This window comes from Pantherophis guttatus, chromosome 3, assembly GCF_059756535.1.
Source record: "Pantherophis guttatus breed Tessera chromosome 3, ASM5975653v1, whole genome shotgun sequence".
Taxonomy (NCBI): domain Eukaryota; kingdom Metazoa; phylum Chordata; class Lepidosauria; order Squamata; family Colubridae; genus Pantherophis; species Pantherophis guttatus.
The window spans coordinates 183,250,945-183,276,198 of NC_142065.1; the positions used below are offsets into that span (position 1 = coordinate 183,250,945).

A 25,254-nucleotide genomic window follows, 5' to 3' on the forward strand; every position below is an offset into this window, starting at 1 on the left:
AGATATCATCTGTCTATCTCGAGGACTGAAATATTAAGGATTTCCAGTTTGAAGACCTATTAATTCCAGTATGATTCTTGTTAGCCAAGTTGCACTGCCTCAAACAGAATGCTTCACAACTTGAGGGTTCACTTGCAGTCACAGCTTCTGCTCAAGGAGTACTTGGGAATTCTGGTCAAGAGAGTTTTGGCCTTGTGTGAGATCTGTGATCCTTCCTGGACAGGAAATGTTATTCACTGTCATTCACACCTTAGTCACTCTTTGACTGAACTATTGCAATGTGTTTCATATATAGCTGCCATTGAAGAGCATTTATAAGCCACAACTGGCCCAGAACGGAGTGGCTCAAATAGTTATGGGTGTATCTTGTGATACCCACATAACACTTATACTGCATTGGTTGACTTTTGGCTTTGGGGTAGAAATCAATGTGCTGTTGTCACTTTTTAAAGCAGTGCATAGTTCAGACCAGGCTTTCTTATACGACTGCCTTCACCTAGCAACATCTGCCCACTCAATACAATCTAGCAGAGAAGGCTCCTTACATGCCTCTATGATCAAACTGCCAACTGCCATGGAATTATGTCTTCTAGGTGCTTCCCCTTCCTATAGAACAGTATAGGCCCTGACATTGAAATGCCCTCTTCCTACCTGGCCTTCAGGAAATATGGACATTGGGCTGTTTTATCAAAAAAAAGGAGAATATTTTTAGCTCAAGGTTGAAATGTGGGGTCCTTAGTGCTCTCTGAACTTGGTTGTTTTCTTGCAGACATTTCATTAACCAAACTAGGTTTGGTTCATTAACCAAACTGAGTTAATGAAAAGATAGAGCCGAGGTGGCGCAGTGGTTAGGGTGCAGTATTACAGCTACTTCAGCTGACTGCTAGTTCAGCAGATCAGCGGATCAAATCTCAGCGGCTCAAGGTTGACTCAGCCTTCCATCCTTCCGAGGTGGGTAAAATGAGGACCCAGATTGTTGGGGGCAATATGCTATTTAGTATACTGTCTTTGGTGTAAGCTGCCCAGAGTTCTCGGAGAGTGGGCGGCATAGAAATATGATTAATAAAATAATAATAATAAAAATAAAACTACATGCTGATGATGTTACCTAGTTTGGGGTAATGAAACGGCTGCAAGAAAACAACCAAGCTCAGAGAGCACCAAGGAGTCCATCACTGGCTGTTTCATCAAGGCATGCAGACTGCTTCACTACTGTTATGTCTGCCCACCGGATCTTACAACTACCATGATCCCTTCTGAGGAGGAATTTATTTTATTCTTCTGCATATGTCTATTGGTGTTATAATATCAAAAATGCTTTTTAATTTAATTCATAATGTTTTAATCTCAGTTACATAACTGAGGAATTTCATACTACTCAGAGTCAGCTAACTGAAGTAGCCTATAAGCTCTGAAAACAAATAAAACACATTCCTCAGACTAATTCACACAAACCCCTAAATAGCTTCCAAATCATCTACTGTACTGGGTACTTAAAACCTCTAAAAATTTCTTTGCATCACTGCAATTCAGGTACAAAGCCTATATTTTTTTTAACAAACAGTCTTTATTACTCTACTTTTAAGATTTTGTATTTCTTTTATATGTGCGCATACATCTTTTTTATACACACTCTCCTATTTTACACAGACACACATTTAACATCTAAATTTCTTCATTTCATTTAGAAAAATATCAAGAGCAGTCTGTATTATTATTATTTTTTTGCTCTGAGTGGGGCATTATGCTTGATGAGCAACATGACCCCTTTCAGTGATATGTCATTATAAATCACTAAGAGATTTCACACCTCTAAGTGTTTAATGGTGAAATATCAAGGCTTCAAATCGCTCACATCTTTTTAGCAGTGAGTAGATGAGTGAGTGAGAATATCAGTTCCAAAAATGCCACCGTGTTTGCTTTTACACCAACTTCATAGGAGACAACCAATACAAATTCTGAGAAATGAGTCTCTATGAATACTACAGAAAGTGCCTCCATCGGAAAACACACAGAATGTCTTCAGTAGCAACATACATATAATGTATGTTTAGCATATTTTCACAATCTTTTGTGAATGCCCCAACGCAAGTATGTATAATCCTCGATTTACAACTGGTCACTTAGTGATCTTTTGAAGTTCTGACAGAACCCTCCCCTCCAAGACTTACGATTCGATTTCAAAGTTCTAACCTCTCCCTCTGTGGTCACATGACTGCATTTTGCATGATCGGCAACCGGCCCACATTTATGGTTGTTTGCAGTGACCCGTTGTCACATGACTGCAATTTATGACAGTTTTCCAGAAAAAGGTTTTCCATTTATCACACTGTTGCACCTAATTAGATTCGGATATTATATTTTATTCTAATAAACCATGGCTTTAAAAATGAGCTGTCTGCTCACATTGCCCATTCTTCATATGCCCAGTTTAGATATTTTTTAAAAAGTATTCTACTTTACCCAAACAGGAAAGCCATAGGAAACCAAAATCAGATCAGGGGAATTCTGACTTTATATGATATATTAAATTATGCAATTGAAACGGACCTTGAACTAGTAGCTTTTCCCAATTCCTTGTTCTATTTCTGCACCAGAATGCAGAATGAAGGGTCTGTAATTGAGACATCTGGAGAACAACTTGAACAACATGAGTCTAGGGAGTTTCCCTGCCTGCGATACATGTAGAAGGCCATTGCTTAATATGCTTAACTACAGCTATTTTTATTAATGATTTCCCATTATTTATTCCTCACATAATGTAAGAGAAGATTGGACTAAAAATTACAACAGTTATTTATTCCTGTTTGACATAGACCAGATGCACTAAAGGTTGCCCAATAAATCTGTATCTCCTATAGCAGGGGTGTAAAACTGGATTTCTTTGAGGGCTTGATCAACATTGTAGTTCTTCTTTGCAGACCAGTGGGGTGGGGGGGGAGACAGGACAGATGCCTCCTGTAGCACTTTGCCGGCCAAAACTGTTAAGTTTTCAACTTGTAGCCATTTATTGAATGACTGTTCAAAGTTACAACGGTATTGAAAAAAAGTGACTTATGACCAATTCACACATTTACGACTGTTGTAGCATCTCCACAGTCACAGGATCAAACTTCAGATGCTTTGCAACAAGCATGTATATGCAATAATTTGCAGCATCCCAAGGTCCTGCGACTGTCATTTGCAACCTTCCTAGGGAGTTTCTGACAAGCAATGTCAATGGGTGAAAAATATTCACTTAATGACTATATGATTCATTAAACAATTGTAACAATTTTCTTAACAACCATGGGAAAAAGGTTGTAAAACAGGACATGATTCACTTAACAACTGCCTTGCTTAGCAATAGAAATGTTGGGCTCAATTGTGGTAATAAATCAAGAATGACCTGAATCTGAATTATTTAATGCTGAAACAACACAAAATAGAAAGAAAAACACAAAATAAACTCAGAATTTTATCAATTTTCTTTCCTTTTCTACTTTTTAAATTTCTATACCTTGTAGGAGGCACATCAATGTTTGAAGATACAACTTTGCGCTTCTGTTCAAGAAGACAGATAGAACGAGTATTTTCTTTTTCATGATCATGAATTCTGCCAAATTTTTTGGTGTCTGCTGTTTTTGAATCTTCTTCCTTCATAGCCAACACAAAAAATTGCTGATCTGAATGTTTTTGATTTAGATCACTTTTTAGGTCTTCCTTTTGAAATGCTGCAAAGGTCATTTCACGCTTTATGCTGGTTACCTGAAAAATAAAATACATACATTATTAGATTTCTCACAATTCATTTTAAAAGAGTGAGCAGACTGGGTTAGCCCTGACCTGGGGAACTGGATATGTGATTGACTTTGTTGATGGTTATTTTGTGATGCTCAGTTTCTCTGTGTTTTTATTTTATATTATGTATTTTATTTGTTTTATTTCCTGTACTGTAACCCGCCTAGAGTCACATATGTGAGATGGGTGGTCACATAAAGCAAATAAATTGCAAATTTGGGGAAAAAAATGTTACTGTACTTACAAAATTAGGGTGTGTAATAGATCTTTCTTGTAAAAATCAACGTTGTTGGCCAAAGCTGTGGCCAGCATATTTTGATACCAGAACAGTACTTGCTATAATAAAAATATTTCCATAATGAAGCTTGAACAGGATACCTTGCCATTAAAAACAACTTTTTAGCAAAGAAAGAAACTGTCTAATTTTCTATTTATATTTCATTTATGGTGTAACTATGGAGTCATTAGACAGGTAGGAGAAGCTTCTAAACAATTTTAATCAGCTTTCTATATTTTTGAAAATATTTTTGAAAATATTCAGAAGATATTTTCTTCCGTACTAGACAAAGAAGGCACCGTCTTATCCAAAATGATCCTCCCTGGCCAGTTGGGACATGTAGAGAGGCCCTCATTAAGATCTTTTACTACCTCCACCACCATCACAACTTCCCCTTACACTTGAGATTCAGAGGAATGTGAGTCAGAAGGCAGGACTTTTTGAAGGTAACACAATTTCTGGAAACTGTTGCACTTGAAGATACCATCAGGCCCTCATTCCTAATTTTCAGGAACCTACCCAAAACCTTTCTTATAAAACAAGATAGTGGTTTTCATGCCGAGCTGTAGAGGTTGAGAATTCCATCTTAATTTATTATTTTACTTTTGAACATATATGGAGATTCTCAGTCATCCATGTCCTGGTTGTCCCAAAGGTGCTTTTTCAAGAGGCAACTGGACTTTCTGGGGTGTTTTTGGCTGTCTGCAAGGAGTATAGTAAATCCTTCCATTCCCCATCATCCAGTCAGAGCTGAAGAAGATTCTTGGATGAGAAGCGAAACATTTCAAAGAAAAACCAGAAAGTCCAGTTGCCTCTTGAAAAATCATCTTTGGGTTTACTTTTGAATGTTATTATGCACAGTATTTCAAGAGAAGTACATTGTTATATACGATTTAGTCCCATAGGATTGGTGCTTATATAATTTTTTGAAAGCAAGCAAATAAATAAAGCTCATAGGAGATTTTTAACAAATGAATGCTAATACTGAGTTTTCTTCATGTCTAATTAAAAGTTCAAACATCCCTTTTCTCAGGTTATTTTACCACATGGGATTCTGCTTGTGCTCTGAGATCACCAGTCCAGGCGGCAAACAAATTTAATCAACAATGATTATGTAGATCAGGTTTATTTGAAAGTGAATATGTTCACTGATAAGTCTCTTTTTTCTTTCTTTCCCCCAAAAATTTCTTTTAAAATTGGACTTCATGTTAACTATTTTTTATTTTATTTTTTTATTTTTATTAGTCCAATTTATATGCCGCCCTTCTCCATAGACTCAGGGTGGCTTACAATGCATTATAGCAATAGCCTGCATACTTTTATGTATATACCTGCTTATTAGGACTTTCGGCCACCCCCTAAGCGGTGTTGTTCTATACAAAGCTGGCTTATTGCCCCCACAATCCGGGTCCTCAATTTACCTACCTCGAAAGAATGGAAGGCTGAGTCAACCTTGAGCCTGGTGAGATTTGAACTCGCACTAATTGCAGGCAGCTGGCAGCTAAGTGCTAGCACTTAACAGCACTTAGTCTGCTCCACCACCAAGGCTCTATATACTGGTATTTATAACTAAAACTTTCTCATCATGAAAAACCGCATGTACTTCAGTTTTGTGAGTTTAGGAGCTTGGGGATAATTTGTCAATTTCTTTGCCTTCCAGATTTTGGCCAACTGACTTGAAAGTACTGTATCTTCTTTTAAGTATTTGTTTGCAGAGCTGGACTGAAGGGAAAGTTCATAGTGCTTTACATTCTCCAAACAGCAGAATAATGTACTAGATAATTGAAGTTACAATCAGGTTTAGATTCATTTTTGAAGATCTGGTAGTTAAAAGAAGGGTACGCAATACAGAAAGATGCATTAATTTCTATATGATAAAACACTATAGAAGTCCCTATGTGCACATCTAAAGATTACAAGCAAAAACTATTTAAAAATATTTTAAAAATCCAGCAGCTGTTTCATAAATAAAACTAGAACAATTATTTAAGAACATAAATGATTTCCAAGCTTTTTATCTTTTTAGCCAGATGACACAAGACTAAGAAAACATATTTCTCCTATATTGTAAAGCAAAAGGCTCATAATATTAAATAAACTCTATTTTCAGAAGTAAAACTTTCACCGAATAATCATGAACATGTTTGAAGGAAAAACGGCAGAAGAGAAGTTGTTTGACAGAGAAGCTGATTTTCAACCACTTAGCTCTGCAGAAACTTGATGCTAATTCTGAGACAATTCACTAAATCTGTGTAACTAGATAATGATTTAACACAGCTTTGCATAAGATGTCTTCCTAATGGTGGTTAGCTAGCTGTGTCTATCTTTCAGAAAGCATAATATTTATTTTTATACATAATCAGGGATCCATTTTTGGGACATGCAAAATACCATAAAAAGAAATTAATCAATGTTTGGATAGCAGCACAATTAATTGGTTAAAGACAGTTGCCAGTTTAAGAACTTCAATCAGCTACTATTTCATGACACATTAACCTAGCTGTTACGTGATATGCTGAATTATAAACTAACCTTATGCAATAGGTTATATCTAGGCTAAAAAAAGTTAGTCAATTTGTCGTCTAGTGCGTTGTGCTAATGTACCCACCACAGCGCTGTATATGTTCAAAAGCCTTGTGAAGTCCATTATGTTTCCCAAACCAAATTTATTTCATATGCTCACCATATTTGAAAATAAGTTAACATTAAAGTACGCTTTTGAATTATGTAAATCACTTAATAAATATTTTCAAAACCATGTTTTCAGAAATTCTGCTTCAATATCAATATTATCAGGGCTTGTTCCAGATCTGAAGGCTTATCTAAGTAATACTATAGTCCTCTACTTACAGCCATTCATTTAGTGACTGACTGTTCAAAGTTACAAGTTGAGTATTTATATTTTTATTGTGTTTTGTTTGTATTGTGAATAGGTTTTATTTAATTTTATCCTCTTAATGTTGTAAGCTGCCCAGATTTACCATGTGGAAAGATGGGCAGGCAATACATTTGATAAATAAAATCTATATTGTTAATGTATTGATAAGGCAGATGCATCAAGTCGACGGTGATGGGATATAGCAGCAGCTTCTCCTCTCATGGTTTCCTTTTAACTCATATTACCTATCCTATCTTGGGTGACTTGAATTCATTCAACTGGCACAAATAATTTCTCATGAATTAATTCAACACAATGTAGTCCAGCTGTTATTTATCCCTGCCCTCTTAGCTTTTTCCTAACTTTTCCTACCTTTTTAGGAAAGTTGCCTGAAATAAGGCAATCATAAACAACTTCTATATTGTTGTCAAAAAAACCTACACAGATCTGCCAAGAAATCACCATGAGTAGAGCCTGATTTCCAACAGGTTTTATTTATTTTTTGAATGGAAATATAATGCCCTTTTAAAGCCAGATTTGTACATATTTAGGATCCGGGCCAAGATTTATGGATTGCAGGATGGGAGGAGGATCATTTACTATCCTCCTTAAGCAGCAATGTCACTTGGGATTATGCTGCTACTTTTTATAATGCAGATGCACATATTTTGCTACATGCTGGGATAGTGCACTCAATTTCTTATTCACATTAAGAGGATTACAGTCAAGAGATATTAGATGACAAAAAAACAAGTCAGCTTGATTTGGGCTAAAATAGTTCAGTGCAGGTTTTTTTTCCCTCCAAACCTGGCAATTTTGTTGTGTTGATTTCAACTCCTACTGGCTGGGAGGTTTCTGAAACTTGAAGTCCACATGTCTTAAAGTTATATTATTAGTTCTTGGCCCAAACCTAGTATCATGATTGCAAGAAATGGTTCAACACTAAATATTCTCAGTCTTTGCAATTTATGTGTTTTTGCCTTCCTGGTTCAATTCACTACAAGAGAGAGAAATGTTCTGAGGCCTGCACACAGCCCTCAGAGGCCCGTCGGAATAGGGGTGCTGTAAACTGGAAGCATAGTTTCTAATCGCTTTGAGAAGAGAAACAAAATGAAGTGTTAGTATGAGTTAGGCGCATCACAGTTAAACATTAAAGAAAATTTCTCAATCCCATCTTCAAATCCTGCCATCCCCATACTTGTGATTTGGGTCCACCCACTCTGTGGCTTCAGGCCTACTCTAGATATTAAACACAGCCATTGTCCTTCAAGAAGTAACCAACCTCAACACACAGATCATTAAACACTACAGGAGACAGATTACAGGAGACAGAATTCACAAGTTAAAGTACTTTTGAGAATTCTTAAAAACACTCATTTTTTGACTGTAAGTCCCAAGCATTCTACCATATACCGCTGGAGGAGAGTCATGTTAATTGATGGCACAAAAAAATCAGAAGAACACTGAACAAAGTCAACATGTTTATGCATGTTACTAAAATTTGTTAGTATATGATATATGGTAAAATCCCCACCATATGTTACCGTGTTTCCCCGAAAATAAGACCCTATCTTAAATTGTGTTGAATCCCGAAATAAGCGCTTGGCCTTATTTTCGGGGAGGTCTTATTATTTTGGGGCACATGGAGGAAACCAGAGGAAATGGTGGAGACCAGCTGCTCATGTGTTTAAATATTTTTGGGGAGGCCTTATTTTCAGGGGGGGCTTATTTTAGTGCATGCGCTCAAAAGTCCGATTGGGCTTATTATCAGGGGATGTCTTACTTTAGGGGAAACAGGTTGGAATGAGAAGTATGATTGAATGCATCTTGAGTAATTTTGCTAGTTTTCAGAACTTTCTATCAAGTTTACAAAATAATTTCAGGTGAAATAATCAATAATGACAAATAAACTATGCAAAAAAAAAAATGTATTGCCTACAACTTCTGACGTGCCTTGAGACCTGAGGTCTTGGTTTCATGGAATTGAAGGTTATGAGTCTTTCTTTATAACCAAGCACCATTCTTCTGTATGTGTGCATGAGTTATAGTGTTTCAGGAAGTAAGTAAATTAAAGCCAGACATTAAAGACTATTGTACTCACTGAAAGTGACATATTGTATATACCTAAGCATAATATGTTCAGAAACATGTCAAGATGTACCAGGCTATGAAGGAACAGAAGATTCTTGAATTGATAATCCTGAAATGTTTCTTACATTTCCTGAGGGGGTTTGATAGTGTCAGGTTGGGGCACAACCAGGGAAGTCCCATTTTCCATTCCATCAAAGGTACGTTCAGAAAGCTCTCCTGAAATTCCCATGCCTGTTTTGTTATTTGGTCAATGATAAATAGGTTTCTTGATTCATAAGATTTGTGTGACTAAAAGACTGAATGCGCGATTCTTGTACTGCTTAAATAAAGCTTTTAAAATCTGCCTGTAATCTTTTGGTACTACTGGACAATTCACTGACTTTGCTGTTGTGATGCATTAAAAGATTACTAATTCTATGGGAGAGGGCAAATCTCTTGTTACATTTGTAACAACAATAAACACAATTTTAAGATGGAATAGCTGTGTATGCAATATGATGGTTAATAAAACAAATGGGCAAAAATAATAAATCAAATTTAGAACAAAAGCTTAAAGTTTTAAAAGACAAAACTTCTAAACTCTCATTAAATGATGAGCAACTCAAATATCATCACGATGCTCATCATAATGGACAACCCAAATATAGCAGAACCCGCCTTTCTATGCTTCTTTTACTAGTGTTTTGTCACTAGATTTCAACATCACGAAGTATAGTGCCACTATTTTCCAGAGTGCTAAAAACAAAAATACAAAACAAAATTGGCATGCAAAATCTCAATAGGCTTAATATAACTATTTCATTTTTTTCCAGTTATCCTTACCTGAAATGTTCAGAACGGAAGCCCATATTTCAGGGGTGAAATGTAAAATTTGTTACTACCGGTTCTGTGGGTGTGGCTTGGTGGTGGTGGGATAATGTAACTGGGTGGGCGTGGCCAACTTTTTTTTCTAATGCTTTGAAAAGCCTCTCTGACGATCAGGCAATTCAGCTGGGATCGTCAGAGACTTTTCAAAGCATTTTTTTTACCACCTCTTCGGCCAAGAGGTTGCAGAAAAAAATGCTTTGAAAAGCCTCTGACGTTCCCAGCTGAACTGCACGATCATCAGAGGCTTTTTTTTTAAAAAAAAACTTTTTTTCGTCAGAAGAGGTTGTAGAAAAAAATGCTTTTAAAAGTTTTTTTTAAAAAGCCTCTGATGATCGTGTGGCTCAGCTGAGCATGGGGGAGGGCAGGGATTTTTGCTACCGGTTCTCTGAACCACCCGCTGCCATCGCTACCGGATTGGGCGATCCGGTCCAAACCGGGAGCATTTCACCCCTGCCACATTTGTTAGCTCTGGTCTTAGACTAAATATGGCCATCACCTATTCTACCTTCATAACTGATAACTAACTCAGAAGTAGAGAAAGAACAGAAATGAAATGCCTTCAATTTAATAAATATTTTATCTTTAGTGTCAATGTTTAAACCAGGCGTGTCCAACCGGTGGCCCATGAGTTGCATGTGGCTCTAGACAGTTAGTAATGCAGCTCCACAAGACATAAACTTTTAACAATATTTTAACAATATTATGTGATTTATATACATTAATTATATTATATATATTATATGTGGCCCAAGACAGAAGTGCAGTGGCCTAGAGCTGAAGACACTCGCTTCCCACTCAGAAGGTTGAGAGTTCAATCCTAGGCAGTGACAGATGTTTCTCTGCTGCAAACTCCACATTGGCATCAAGAAGGGCATCTAGCCAGTAAACACTCAGCTCCATTCATTTGCCCCAACTCCACCCCAATAAAAAGGGATTATAGAGTTGTAAAAAAAAAAAATGTGGCCCAAGACAATTCTTTTTCACTCAGGGCAACCCAGGCAAGCCAAAAAGTTGGACACCCATGCTCTAGATTAAATATCTTAGATAAAAAATGAAGTTGTTCTACTTTTCCTTACCATCCAATACAGCATCAAATATGAAGTCTTTGACTCTGCAGGTCGCTTACAGTGCAAAATGATAATAATAAAAGAAATATACTCTATTGTAACCTATGATGCTTTGCTACATAGTCCATACAAAGAACTAATAATTTTAGCTGACAACTATTTTTTGCCGGGGCTTGAATAGTCAAACCATATTCATTGCCTGTCTGTCTTTGATATTCCACCTTCATCTCTACACAAACTGAGATTTGAGGTTTCAGAATACAGAATTTTGGGAAGAATTCCATAATTTGGGACAAGGGAAATCACACAAAAGAAAGCTACAGCGTTCCAAACAAAGCTTCAGTAAAGCACAAACATAAATATAAATATAACATAAATTGAGAAAAACTGCTGGATTTATTTTCTTATTTATTGTTACACCATATTGGAAGAAATGGCTTATGTTGCTAACAGGCTATATAGTGAGGGAAATATTTGAGACAAAACAAAGCATCTATCTAATAAAGGGGATCAATTGCTGGCAGTCAATGAGAATGCAGCTCAGAAGATACAGTTCAGTTGAATGTAGGTGACAATGAAACTTCCAAGCAAAAACATTACAAAGTCAATTTAAGATACAGGACTGGTGGTAAATGACAGTTTTGAAGAATGGACATGAATGAAATTTGTTTGTACGGGTTTAACATACAATGAGTCTTTCAGAAATATTTCATGTAAAATATCACAAGATTTTCCTGAGCTGTTTTACTAGCACCAATAAACTCTTTCTGTAATTGTGGATTATACTTCACAGTGAATCTTTACTAATAGCAATGGGAACTGTAGAAATATTCTATTTTATTAAAACAATAAACAGCTAAGAGACTCTTTTAAAACAAATCAATTTCTGTACATATTTCTTAAAATGTTTCTTTAACACCAACCACTTCTAAATATTCTTTCATTTCTTATGCCAGCCTGAGGATGAAGCAGTTTGAAAGAGAAGAATTATATCAAAAAATCGTCTCACCAGGAAATCTCTACAATATTCATGAAAAGAGCCACAATGTGGTCATCATGCTATTTATTTATTTATTTATTTATTATTTACATTTTTATACCGCCCTTCTCCCGAGGGACTCAGGGTGGTGTACAGCCATACAAAAACATGTATATCTATAAAATTTAAAAAACAATTTAAAACAGATTAAATGATTTGGCCCTATATTAAAAACTAAAACACCCATTAAAATCCGTTCTTAAGCCAGCCCAGCCTGTTGAAACAGTAGAGTCTTAAGGGCACGGCGAAAGGTACGTAGCTCAGGGATCATACGAATCTCCGGGGGCAGTTCATTCCAGAGGGCAGGTGCCCCCACAGAGAAGGCTCTCCCCTGGGGGTCGCCAGTCGACATTGTTTGACTGACGGCACCTGAGGAGTCCCTCTCTGTGGGAGCGTATTGGCCAGTGGGAGGCCGTCGGTGGCAGAAGGCAATATCGTAAGTACCCAGGTCCTAAGCCATTTTCTATGCTAGAAAAAGTGGTATTCTGAGTTTTCATATATTGCTACATTTGGGGCAACTCAACCTAATTTATATTTTATTTTTTACATTGTTAATAATTCTTTATTAAATATATTAATTAAATATGGTCAAATCATCTGAAAAGGGTTGTATCTAAAAGTAGTACCTAAAATAATTAATCACTGTAACTGTTCTACACAAACTGTTTTTTATATTGTATTTGTGTAATATATATGCATACAAAATGAGGAAGACATCTACATATCTATTACGATACGTACTTTCAGAACTAACAGTTCTGGGAAAATATCAAATAAGTATCTGAAAACTAGTTACAGCCCTCAGCTAACTTTGGTTGCTTCATAAAATAATTAAGGAAAGTCACACCTGGTTAGTGCTTGGCAGGGACATCATAGGAAATATCTAGACTATAGTCTAGGCTGGGAAATAAAAATCAAAAGCAGTGGCAATATATCCCTTCCATATTTCAGAAGGAGAACCATATAGACATGATCACATGATCAACCGAGGGTTAAGCTCAACTCAAGAGAGACTTATTTGTAAGTAAAACTGTCCCCTCTCTGCAATGTTGTGTATCAGGAAAGACTTTCAAAGCAATTTACTACCCAAAATAATCACATTCAACAACACTGATCTTCAGTGATACGCCCAATCTAGTCCCTAATTGCTCCCATTTTTCTATTATGATAAATGGTGAATGGTATCAGTGGTGGGTTTCACTTACTGATTCGCTCGCGCATGCACACTTGCTTCACTCGCGCATGCGCACTTGCTTCGCTTACTTGCGCGCCTCTTCAGAGGGTATTTGATGACATTGGGCGGGTGGGTGGAGCCTCCCGCCGCCGCTACTACTGGTTTGCCTGAACCAGGGCGAACTGGTAGCAACCCACCACTGAATGGAATTCCACCATCTATCAAACAGTATATAGTTTGGTATATAGCCATGATGGCGAACCTATGGCACGCATGCCAGAGGTGACACACAGAGCCCGCTCTGCTGACATGTGCGCCGTCACCCCAGGTCAGATCTCTGTGGCATTTCTTTCGTGAGCTTCTGTTTCCCTGCAAACGAAGAAACAGAAGCTCCGCGCTGCTGGTGTTGGGATGCCCTGCCTCCCACCCGCCAATTGATCTTTGGGTCTCTGCTGCACATGCCCACATTGGCGCATGCATGCATGCATGTTGGTGCATGTGTGTATTCGCATGCATGCGCACACACCTTTTAGTTTGGGCATGCGCGTGCATGCAGTTTCGGTACTCAGTGTCTAAAGGGTTCGCCATCACTGGTATATAGACTTACAATTCATTTAGTGACCATTTGAAGTTACAATGGCACTGAAAAAAGTGACTTATGGCTATTTTTCACACTTATGACAGTTGCAGCATCCTTATAGCCATGCGAACAAAATTCAAATGCTTGGCAGTTTACTCATATTATGAAGGTTGCAGTGGCCTGGGGTCATATGATCACCTTTTGTTGCAAGCATAGTCAATGGGGAAGGCAGATTCACTTAACAATTATGTTACCATACTAGCTTAAACATTGCAGTGATTCAACAACTGTGGCAAGAAAGGTTGTTAAAGTGGGACAATATTCACTTAACAAATGTTTCGCTTAGCAACAGAGGTTTGGGGCTCAATTGTAGTCATAGGTCGAGAACTACCTGCATTTCTTTTCAGGTTACTTGAAACTAAGATTTAGTTCCTAAATGTAAGATAGCGGTAAAAATTACTACTATAAACTAGTGGCAAAGGATGTAATAGGAACTTGCTTTTATTTCCATAATTGTATATTTTTCTACTAAGTAAGTAGTACTATTTATTGTACCTTTCCTTTTCTTTAACCATCACACAGAATAATTTCTAAAAAACAATTTTGCTATAGAACATGGTTTTTGTACATCAGAAAAACCCCAGGAACTTCTGCAAGGGGTAATGAAGGAGTAAAACTGAAGGGATAAAAAGCCAAAATAGTGTTGTAATTGTGCAGCTGAAGAGCTATCACTTTGTGTATGTTTATTAATTCATAAACAAAAGGGATGGAGTTTCAGTCATGCAGTTGTGATTACCATTCAAACTTTTTTGATCTCTCCATGAATGCCTTCGGAAAGCATCATGGAGATAAAATCTTTCTATTCCCCCCCACCCACCCCGCTTTTCCATAGATTTTTTTAATTTTTACTAGTTCTAATTCAGATGTCAGAAAATAGTATCTGAACTAGTCCAATCACCAGAAGTTAAAAATGTACACACACATACACCGAATTCTTCAACATAATTTTTTGCTAACAAATATCTTCTTCAGCTTTCTCTAAGTAGCCTAGTTGTTTACTCAGAATACCCACTTTATTTTTTTTAATGTCCTAAATGTATATAAATATATTGAGGAAATTCTGCTGTAAGCAGTTTAGGACAAATCAGCATTTCCACTGGATACTAAGTTTACTGAACTACTTCCTTTCTTGCACCATGAAAATCTGACCCTTTTCTATATGCTACATAGTTTAGCACAAAAATGTTTTTGTACACAAAAACTTTGTTACTTCTTGTTTTGGTCAAGATTATTCTTGATGACAGCAAAAAGTTTTGGCTCCACAAGCAACTACTATGTGTCAGGAAGTATTTAGCAACTTGCATAAAAATATGCCATATTCACTACCAATATAATTCTTTGAGAAAAGTCTGTGAAGAAGCCAAATACAGGTTGTGTTTTTTCTCAACTTGTCCCTTTACAGTTTTAATAACATGGCGATGCTTAGTCTTAGACTGCTCTTTTAAGACAGGAGCTTAATTTCACACACTTTGCTAAAAAGCACTGCACATCAAAACAACTAGACACAAGAACAGTTTTTTCCCCGAACACCATCACTCTGCTAAACAAATAATTCCCTCAACACCGTCAAACTACTCACTAAGTCTGCATTACTATTACTACTAATCTTCTCATCGTTCCTATCACCCATCTCCTCCCACTTATGACTGCATGACTGTAACTTTGTTGCTTGTATCCTTACGATTTATATTGATTGTTTCTTAGTATAATTTGATTGCTTATTTGTACCCTATGTCCAATCATACCTGGTCAATAAATAATTCTGTTCTGTTCTGTTTTGTTCTGTTCTGTTCTATTCTATTCTATTATAAATCATTATTAGTTATAATATTAGCTTCTCATAGTTTAGAGGAAAAACAACAATGACCCTTAGTTTACCACTCACAATGGAGGCCAAAAACAAACAAGGCGTATTTTCTTAAATGCCGTATATAAACCTATTACATATCAAAAAATTCCTCTGAGTAAAAAAAAAATCACATAATGAGCAATCATATATAGTCATCTACCAAACTTGTAACAATAGGCCATCTTTCTACTTTTAATTAAGTTGACCTGTTTTTGCAAAACTCACTGACATTGAATTTTCTAATTTTTGCTAATTTAAAGATATGAGCAAACAGAGTTAATACATTAATCATCTACCTTATCTGATTTTTTTTTAGTATTGGTTAAATAATACAAGAGAAAACCCTGTAAAATGCCAGCAAGTTATATTATATAGTCCAATTTTTCTTTTACAATAAAATTCAAATAGCTATAACATGTGTTGAAGAACGTTTTGTCTCAAAATTACACAACAAAATGCAAGAAAACAAAAAAGTAAATTAAAAAAAAATATTCAGCAGGGTCACCTACTACTAAAAGCTTTTTTTTCCTTAAGCATATTTCTAAACAGCAAAATGTTAACTAGTGTTAACTAGCAGTAAAAGATGTTTTCTGAATAAAAACTCATTCTGGAAAACTATTGCTATAACTAAGCATACTACTTTAGTTCATTATCTGAACAGAACCTCAAGGTTATGGTTTTAAAAGCCAAAAATTAGAATCTTCAATTTAACTGAGCTTTGGATCAATAAGCTTTGTCTGTCAGAGTTATTTGGGTCCAAATTTAGTCCATGATGCTGACTCAAGAGTCATGTTTGCTAGTTCAAAATACTTTATACATTTATCCTTATTAATATTTTAAATTATAAAATATGTAACTATGCTTTAGCCAATCTTTCTGCATCTAGTTATAGTGAAGATTTTAAAATGCTCCATGGAAATTCTTAGTATTGATCCAGCTAGAAAATCACAGGTTTGCTGCAGAAATTGCACAGATTTGTTTCTCTGATGGACACACTCACACACCAACTTTCGTGCAATAACCAAGCTTTAATTGCTTTTGCTTTTCTAATATATCTTTTATTTTAATGCCATAGAATATATTAGATGTTCTTTGCATCTACCCAAATGTAACCTGTATTTATTTGAGAGTAAGATTTATTGAACTTACTGTTACCTTTTGGGTGCTGTAATACACAAACTACTCCTAAGCATGTATTAGAACTGCAGGGTTTAAATACAGTTGGTTTTCCTGCACTACAGCCGTTCTACCGGCTGATGTCATTTTTACCTTCTTCCCTTTTTGGCATTCCCCTTGGCCTTTTAAAGCTTTACTATTGTTTCTGTAACATACGCTTTAGCTGCATGCATTTCAAAGCTGTGTGTGCCCACATCCCGGCTATTTTTTTTATCATTCTCTCCAATGGTCATTCCAATCTTGCCCTCTTCCATCAGCCAGCCTTTTTAATTCCATTAAAATTGTTAATTCTGGACACCCATTTTGGTCTAATCATAGCAATCATCCGTCGGATAAATTATCTGATCAGGCACAACAGACTTTGTTAAAAGGGTTGATTTTTTAAAAATACTGTAAACAACAGCCATCTTTATTTGCACTACACGAGTTAACTGTCTGAGTTGGGGAACAAAACAGGCGAATGCCAACCTTGCAGGACTGTTAAGCCAGCCTGTCATTCCATCCTCTTTCCTTGTTTAAATTCGACTGACCATGCGTTTTAGAAATATAAAAATTAAAAATGGGAACACCTTGCCCCCGCCTTGCAGAACATCATTTCTTCTCAAAATAAGATAAATACTGAATATGAAGCCTATTGTTATACAACCTGACTCGCACAGAAATCCCTTCTCCGGACCTAGACATTTTAGCTGAATGAAAAGCAGCGGAGGATACAACTGCCCCCGACCACCAGGACAGGCTCAAGCAGCTCTGCCCTTCTGTTACAAAAGAGGGGTGGAAACGGCTCCTAAATCTTCCGCGCAGCAAAGACACTCTAGGTATGCTCAGACGCCTCCTGCTCTTTGCACGCTCTCCTCCCCTTTTCTAACCCTGACTGCAACTTGGAGCTGACTTAACCCTGCCTTCAACTTCCAAGCGGCTGCCCGAGGAAGGACCCCGCTGTCATCAATCAGGAAGGTTCCCCCCATACCCCACCCCAATAACCTGCCGCACTGACCCACCCAGCCCCCGAGCCCCTCACCCGCCTCCCACAACCGAGCCAGGCGGAGCCTCTGACGGCGGGGACGCTTTTCTCGCGACGGCGACGCACCTTCAGGCTTACCCGGGCGGCCGCGTGGCCCTTGCCCGACCCGGCCAGCTCCTCCGCCTCGTCGGCGTCGTCGTCCTCCTCGACGTCCACCACCACGTCCTCCTCTTCGTCCTCCTCCTCGAGGGCGGCCGCCGAGCCCTCTCGCCGAGGCGGCCTCCAGGAGTTTTCGGTCTTGGCTGTGCCGCGGCCGCCCGATTCCGGGAAAGGCTGCGCGGCCGAGGGCGGCCCCGCCGTGTTCAAGCGCCGGTTGCCCAGACTGGAGCGTTTGGCCAGACGCCGCGCTTGCATGGCCGCGCCCAGCACCGCTCAGCGCGCCGCACCGAGGAGGAGTGGGCTCGGTTCGGCTCGGCTGGGCGGTGGGCAAGGCTGAGCGAGGGGGCGGGAGCGGCGGCGGCGGCGGCGGCGGCGGCTATTGCCGCTACAGCCAAGGCACTCGCGGCAAGGCAGCAGAGGTGGTGCAGCCGCCGCCGCCGCTTACAGCGGATGCGCTGGGCTGGGCAGGAAGGCCGGGCGCGCCGTTGCAGCCATCGGGCGCTTTGGCCCGGCGGGGACTTAGGGACCTTGCTGGGATAGCTCCCCTCTGCAGGTCAGCGCCGCTTCCCAGATGTTGGCGAAAGGGCGGGCGGGCGAGCTGGGTGGACGGACAGAGCGGGGTCTTTTGCTAGCCTTTCCCTGCGGCTCGCTAGTCCTCAGCCCCAAAACCCGGACTGGAGTCGACTGCCTCTGAAATGCTAAACGGCGGCAGTTTCGCCTGCCCGCCGCCGCTCTAGTTAACCCGCGTAGGTTCAGGGACTGCTGGGCTGGGAGCGCCGGCTACGGCCTTCCTCGCCTCTCGAGTGCCCTGAAGCGCCCAAGCAACAAGTGGTGACAACAATACAACGTGCTGTGGAATAAGAGGCGCGGATTACAAAGGCAGGTTTGGGCTGAGGCGGGAGAGGTCTTCCGTAATTGCGGAGAAAGCCACTTGCGGGCACCGTTCATATTAGGGTAGGGATGAGAGTTTCTAGGACAGATTGGTGGAGACCAGGCAGGCATCGCACTGATCGAGTAACGACTTCTTAGGTTCTTCTTTTAGCGCTATTTAAGACACGCCAAGACATTCCGATGCCTTGCAGCCTTGTTCCCATTAAACTTTTTTTGGTTTTGGCGCGCTGGAGGGAATGGTGGTGCCTTCGAGTCAGTGTTGACTTCTGGCAACTTCCTGCAGAAGTCCCTGCAGCTTTCTTGGCAGCATTTCAGAAGTGATTTGCCATTGCCGGCTTCCTAAGATTGAGGAGTGATTGGCCTTAGGTAAACAGCTGGCTTTGTACCTGAAGCAGGACAGTCTGTTTCTAATGTGATGCCTTAACTATTCTTAATGGGCTGAAATCAGTGCCTGTATTGCTTAGGGCTAGTGTCTTTTGTTTTTTAATTTGATACTTGACCTTTTGACTCATTTCAATATCATATGTGCCTCTGGTGACACTCTTCCCCTATGTATAAAAATGATTATATTAGTCAGTTGAATAAAATAATAATTTATCCTATTGCCCAACCATCAAATATGAAACATTTGCAATAGAATAATCACGACTCTGACGTTCTTCCCCAAAGAAAAGTGCTTAGCAATTGAAGCCACACAACAAACAACACAATAAACTCTACCAAACAACACAATAAACTCTACCTTTCAGACTTATATCATTACGATAAAGGAATTTTCACCTCTTTTGTCATCGTGGTAAATGGGATGGAGAATCCTTCATTTGTTTTTAAATCTCAAGAAGAAAATGTGAAAAAACAGTTTCCCATTGCTATACAATCCTACATACATCATGCCTATGTATTCATTTTGAAGTGTTGCTTTGTTAAGTATTTTTATATCAAAGCCAAATTTATCCCGATACAAGCGAGTGTACAAGCCTGTGCTCTGTTGCCACTTTTATCCCAAATATTTGTCAAATAGACAATGACCATGTGCTATATTTTATACCAGTAGAATCTTGTAGAATCTATATTTTATACCAGTATAAAAGTTTAAAAGTTCGCAGATAGGAAAAGCTGTTATACCTATTATAACATGGTCATAGTTGTAGAATTGACTACAGAATCCAAACCATTTTAAAAGTCATTCTAGAGCACCTATAATAGAGGATTTCCTGGAGGCAAGCTACATTGACATCCTTAAAAATCTCAGTCCTTTAAAACAACCTCAAAAGTCACTCCTGAATTGTGCTTTTAGACCCAATGTTCTGTTTTTGTGATAATTAAAGATAGGGATGATAATAGTTGCTTACCATCCCTAAGCCACTTCAGAGAGATGAAACATGAAGTGTGTTTTGCCACATTTGCCTCACATAACATTAGCCCTTAAATGTTCCACATCTCATTCCAGTATAGGGTTAGGTTAGGTTAGGTTTCTCTCATATATTCATACACGCATGCAAATACATTGTACATGTATCAAAGAACTTCTTACACTTGTTTGGATGCTTATCAATGAACTGTTTTCTTCAAACTCAAGAATAGATTCTTCCTTCTGTTTAAAACCATAATACTGTCATTCATCTGTCATATTTAGGAAATGCACCAAATGAACAGCATTCCTACTATTAATATTAATATTAATATTGGCAGAGTCAAAAAAATTCTTCAAATCAGGGTACAGGTAAACCTGAGAGCAAAATTGAATTACCTTTCAATAAACAGGCCACTAGTTGAGATACCATGTGCTGCATCCATGGATACATATTTTATGACCCTTCATACACCTTTCATAGGAGACTTCCATGAAAGCAATGCTCATATACCTCAAAGACACAGTAGTTACAAATATAAATCAGTTTCCTAGACACTGGCCAGACTTCCAACTACCATTATTTTAGTCAACATGACCATATAGACTTGATGATAGACATTGGATTATGACACATCTGGAGATATCAGGTTCAGGACATAATGGTACAGCATTAGTTAGCTGTAATATGCTAAAGGCAAAGCTGTGGGAATATTTTCCAATTTCTGAGAACCCTGACTTTTTAATTTGTATATGGGCAGACAAGAAGTAATCAATATCTTGATAGTTGTCAGAATAATATAAATATTCCTGTGACATGCAGGCTGCAATTGATGCAATATGTTCCAAAATAATATTCTGATAGACAATTATTGGCTTTTTCATGAGGTAATTCATGTTCAGCAAAAAATTATATGAACATGAGAATTGACATTTTTTTCTTTAAAAAATCTCTTTCATAATTTCCTGTGCACTTCCATGGCATATCAGTCAGATTCAGGATTTCATTCAAATGAGACTTTATTTCAATTGACAAAACTATTTCACTATGTTGTAGCTCCTTAAAGAGAGAAATTGGATTGTTCGATATTTGAAAAAAATTAATCCTAATTCCTGCTATGAATCCATTACGGCTTTTCAGTTGGACCGTTCCTCCTACCGGCAGAATGCAGACTGTAAACATGTGTGGCTCTGTGAAAAAGCCAGCTTCTCATTGGTGTAACTTCTCCAGGCCTCCACTAAGCCACACATCTGAGCTGTCAGTTACTTTTATAGAGTGCACTAGTTTTTGGCGCCACATCTGGGACTGAGGTTACAATAACAAGATCCCGAACAGCAGTGCCTAGAAGACGAAAGGCATAAACGCTGAGACTGTTGAATGTTGGCAGCCAGGGAGTTTTCAGAGAAAATGTTCAAAATAATGCAACATGTTTGTAGCCTCCGCCATAAAACCCTATATGATGATTTACATGATTTCTTTAAAGTATAAATAAAATTAAAGTGATAAAAATAGAATGATCACCAGACTAAGAATTACACTCAGCATGCATCAGTGCTTAGAAATAAACTCCATTGTGGCCAATGGAGTTCTTTCCTATTATGTGTACTTAGGGATTGCAGACTTAGAAGATCAGTGTTACTGGAACAGCTAAGAAATACATTTATGTATTACATTTTTATATTACTGGATTTACAGTCAATTCCTTGCAGTTTTCATTTTAAAAAGTCGGTATTAATAATAAACATGTTAACTGTAAATTGTCTATGGTAAACATCAATATATTATTATAATATATAGATAATGCTTTCATCTATGACATAGCAAATGTTATCCATTAGTTAAACTCTAAATGTCCTCCTGAAAAATGTTGTCTTAACATCCCTCATGAAATGAAGGAACCACAAACCGTTTTTCCTAGGATGATTTTATTGGGAGATGAGTTGTTCTGCTTAAAAGAGGCAGTCCTGGGCCCTCAGTCATACAAGACTTTATAGCTCAAAACCAACATTAGGAATTGCAGTTGAAAGCCCAGCATTCACGGTGATGAATGCCAAATAATAAAAACACAAGGCACTACATCACCTGAAGCTTCTGCTTAGTCTTCAAAGGCAGCACCATGTAGAGCACATTGTAGTAGACTTGGTAGTCGTGAATTGATGAGTCACTATTGCAACCTGTATCCTCCAGTTTAGGGCCATAATTGGTGTATCTATTGAACATGGGCAAAGCCTGTGTGTCCAAGTGTTAATTCAGCAGTAGCTGTAAACCCAGGAAGACTTTCAGACCTACTTCTATAGGTTTAGTGCCCTGTCTTTTTGAAAGATACTCTCAGGTTAGACCATGAGAAACAGCAACGTCATCTCTTTGGGTTCAACTTTAGCATATTTCATCCCATCTAGATCTCAATAGGACAACTTGAGTGTATTCTTAGTTGACTTCTTTCAGTGGTTTCATGTAAATGTTAAAAGTCAGACAATGGTTCACCAAAACCTATGGCGTGCTAGATTAAACCAGCCATTCTAATTGCACAAACACTTTTTCTGTGCTACCACTAACTGGAACCAGCCACTAAGGAATGAGCAGAACTACTACAGAAGAATTCCTCTAATTCCCAATTTATACAAATGATCCAGAAAATTATCATGGTTGATGGTGTTGAATGCTAATGAAAGTTTTAATAGGATCAGAATTATTATTATTATTATTATTATTTATTGAATTTCTATACCGCCCTACTCCCGAAGGACTCAGGGCGGTGTACAGCCATGAAATAAAACACATAAATATACAAAATTTAAAATCGAATAAAATGAATTAAATAAATTTGGCTGAATTAATACCCATAATTTAAAATACCCATAATTTTAAAATACATTAAAAATTTAAAATTTACACTTAAAAGGGAGAAGATTTAGGCGAGGCCCGCTTGATGAAATAAAAGCGTCTTCAACTCGCGGCGGAAGGTGCGCAGATCCGGGATCCTCCGTATCTCTGGGGGGAGCTCATTCCAGATCGTCGGTGCCCCCACAGAGAAGGCTCTCCCCCTAGGGGCCGACAGCCGACATTGTTTGGCCGACGGCACCTGGAGGAGCCCCTCTCTGTGGGAGCGTACTGGTCGGTGGGAGGCTGTTGGTGGTAGTAGGCGGTCCCGTAGATAACCAGGTCCTAAGCCATGGAGTGCTTTAAAGGTGGTAACCAGAACCTTGAAGCGCACCCGGAAGACCACCGGGAGCCAGTGCAGCTCGCGCAGGAGAGGTGTTACATGGGAGCTCCATGTTGCTCCCATAACCACCCGCGCGGCCGCACTCTGCGCCAGTTGGAGCCTCCGGGTGCACCTCAAGGGGAGCCCCATGTAGAGAGCATTACAATAGTCCAGACGAGAGGTGACGAGGGCATGAGTGACTGTGCGTAACAAGTACCGATCTAGAAAGGGACGTAACTGGCGAATCAGGCGAACCTGATGAAAAATCCTCCCGGTCATGGCCGTCAAGTGCTCTTCTAAAGACAGCCGTGAATCCAGGAGGACGCCCAAGTTACGAGCCCTTTCCGTGGGGGCCAATGATTCGCCCCCAATAGCCAGCGATGGCGCCAGCTGACTATATCGGGACGTCGGAAACCACAGCCACTCGGTCTTGGATGGGTTGAGCCTGAGCCCGTTTCTCCCCATCCAGATCCGTATGGCCTCCAGGCACTGGGACATCACTTCAAGGGCATCGTTGGGGTGATCCGGGGTGGAGATGTACAGCTGAGTGTCGTCAGCGTACAGATGGTACTTCACCCCGAAACCACGGATGATCTCGCCCAGCGGCTTTACATAAATGTTGAACAGGAGGGGCGAGAGAACCGATCCCTGCGGCACCCCACATATAAGGGGCCTCGGGGTCGATCTCTGCCCCCCTGTCAACACAGACTGCGACCGGTCAGAGAGAAAGGAGGAGAACCACCGTAAAACGATGCCTCCCACCCCCAACCCTTCCAGCCGGTGCAGCATGATACCATGGTCGATGGTATCAAAAGCCGCTGAGAGGTCTAACAGGACCAGGACAGAGGAACAACCCCTGTCCCGAGCCCTCCAGAGATCATCAACCAACGAATGAACATACTGTTTCCATCCTAATCTAACATCATGTACCAATATGACCAGAGTGGTTTCAGCCCTTGCCTAGATCTAACTCTTGATTGAAAAATGTCCAGATAATTCCTGTAGGTATTTTGAAGTAGGTTCCAAAATACCCCCAACAATCTTCTCACCAAAAGGGGAAAATGGACATGGAAACAGTTGTCAAGAACTATTGAATCCTAGGAGGGCCTTTTAAAAAAGAAGTGCATCACAGATTTAAAACTCTGGATAACATATCTTTCCACAAGAAAATGTAGATCACCTCCCAGATCCAGTTAATCATAACTTCTTCCAACCTAATGAAGAAGCCAAGAATCGAGCATGCAGGGGGCAGAGCAAATTCTTGAAAGCACTCTACACTCTGTATTAGAATGAACAGGCCGAAAGGAGTCCCAGATATTATTTTGAGGAACTACAGATAGATATTGGATCTTTATATTAATTTATTTTCCTGAATATTAATATAATATAAATTATATTAATTTATTTTCCTGAAGTGAACTAGAAAGCTGCCAAATTCTTGATACTTTATTTTATGAAGTTTATTTACTTCAAATATAAATTATGTTGATGTTTGATTCATCAACCATATGCCGGTCCCAAGCAGTGGTGGGTTGCCCCCGGTTCACATCGGTTCTATAGAACCGGTAGTAAAACCAGTGGGAGGCTCCGCCCACTGACCCCGACATCATTAAAATGCTTCTGTGCATGTGGTCCCATTGCGAACCAGTAGTAAAGGTAAGTAGAACCCACCCTGGTCTCAAGCCCAGATAAATGGGAAGGGTTAGGAAAAGCAATGGTGAATTATCCAGGAAAAAATGTCACCAGAACACTGTAGGGCAATAACTCAACATAACTCAGATATGGATACCAACAGCTGGATGATAGCCTGAAAGCTACTGAAGAAGAGCAAAGGCTAGCTTTTAGTAA

The 25,254-nt window shown here is 39.0% G+C and overlaps 1 protein-coding gene across 4 annotated transcripts in view; it reads right to left on the reverse strand.

The window, feature by feature from the left end:
- ZNF704 (zinc finger protein 704) overlaps nucleotides 1–18,588 on the reverse strand; it is a 50,597-nt gene extending 32,009 nt beyond the window's left edge. For 2 of the 4 annotated variants that reach the window (XM_087890731.1, XM_034430026.3), the window contains exons 1-2: nucleotides 17,941–18,588; nucleotides 3,500–3,747 (exon numbers count right to left, since the gene is read on the reverse strand). In XM_087890731.1, coding sequence (XP_087746857.1) covers nucleotides 3,500–3,747; nucleotides 17,941–18,216 — 524 coding nt within the window. In that variant the 5' untranslated portion in view covers nucleotides 18,217–18,588. Of the gene's footprint in view, nucleotides 1–3,499; nucleotides 3,748–17,928 lie in introns of all 4 variants that reach the window. The other 2 variants (XM_034430025.3, XM_034430027.3) reach the window with 2 other exon arrangements.
- Nucleotides 18,589–25,254: the final 6,666 nt, after the last annotated feature.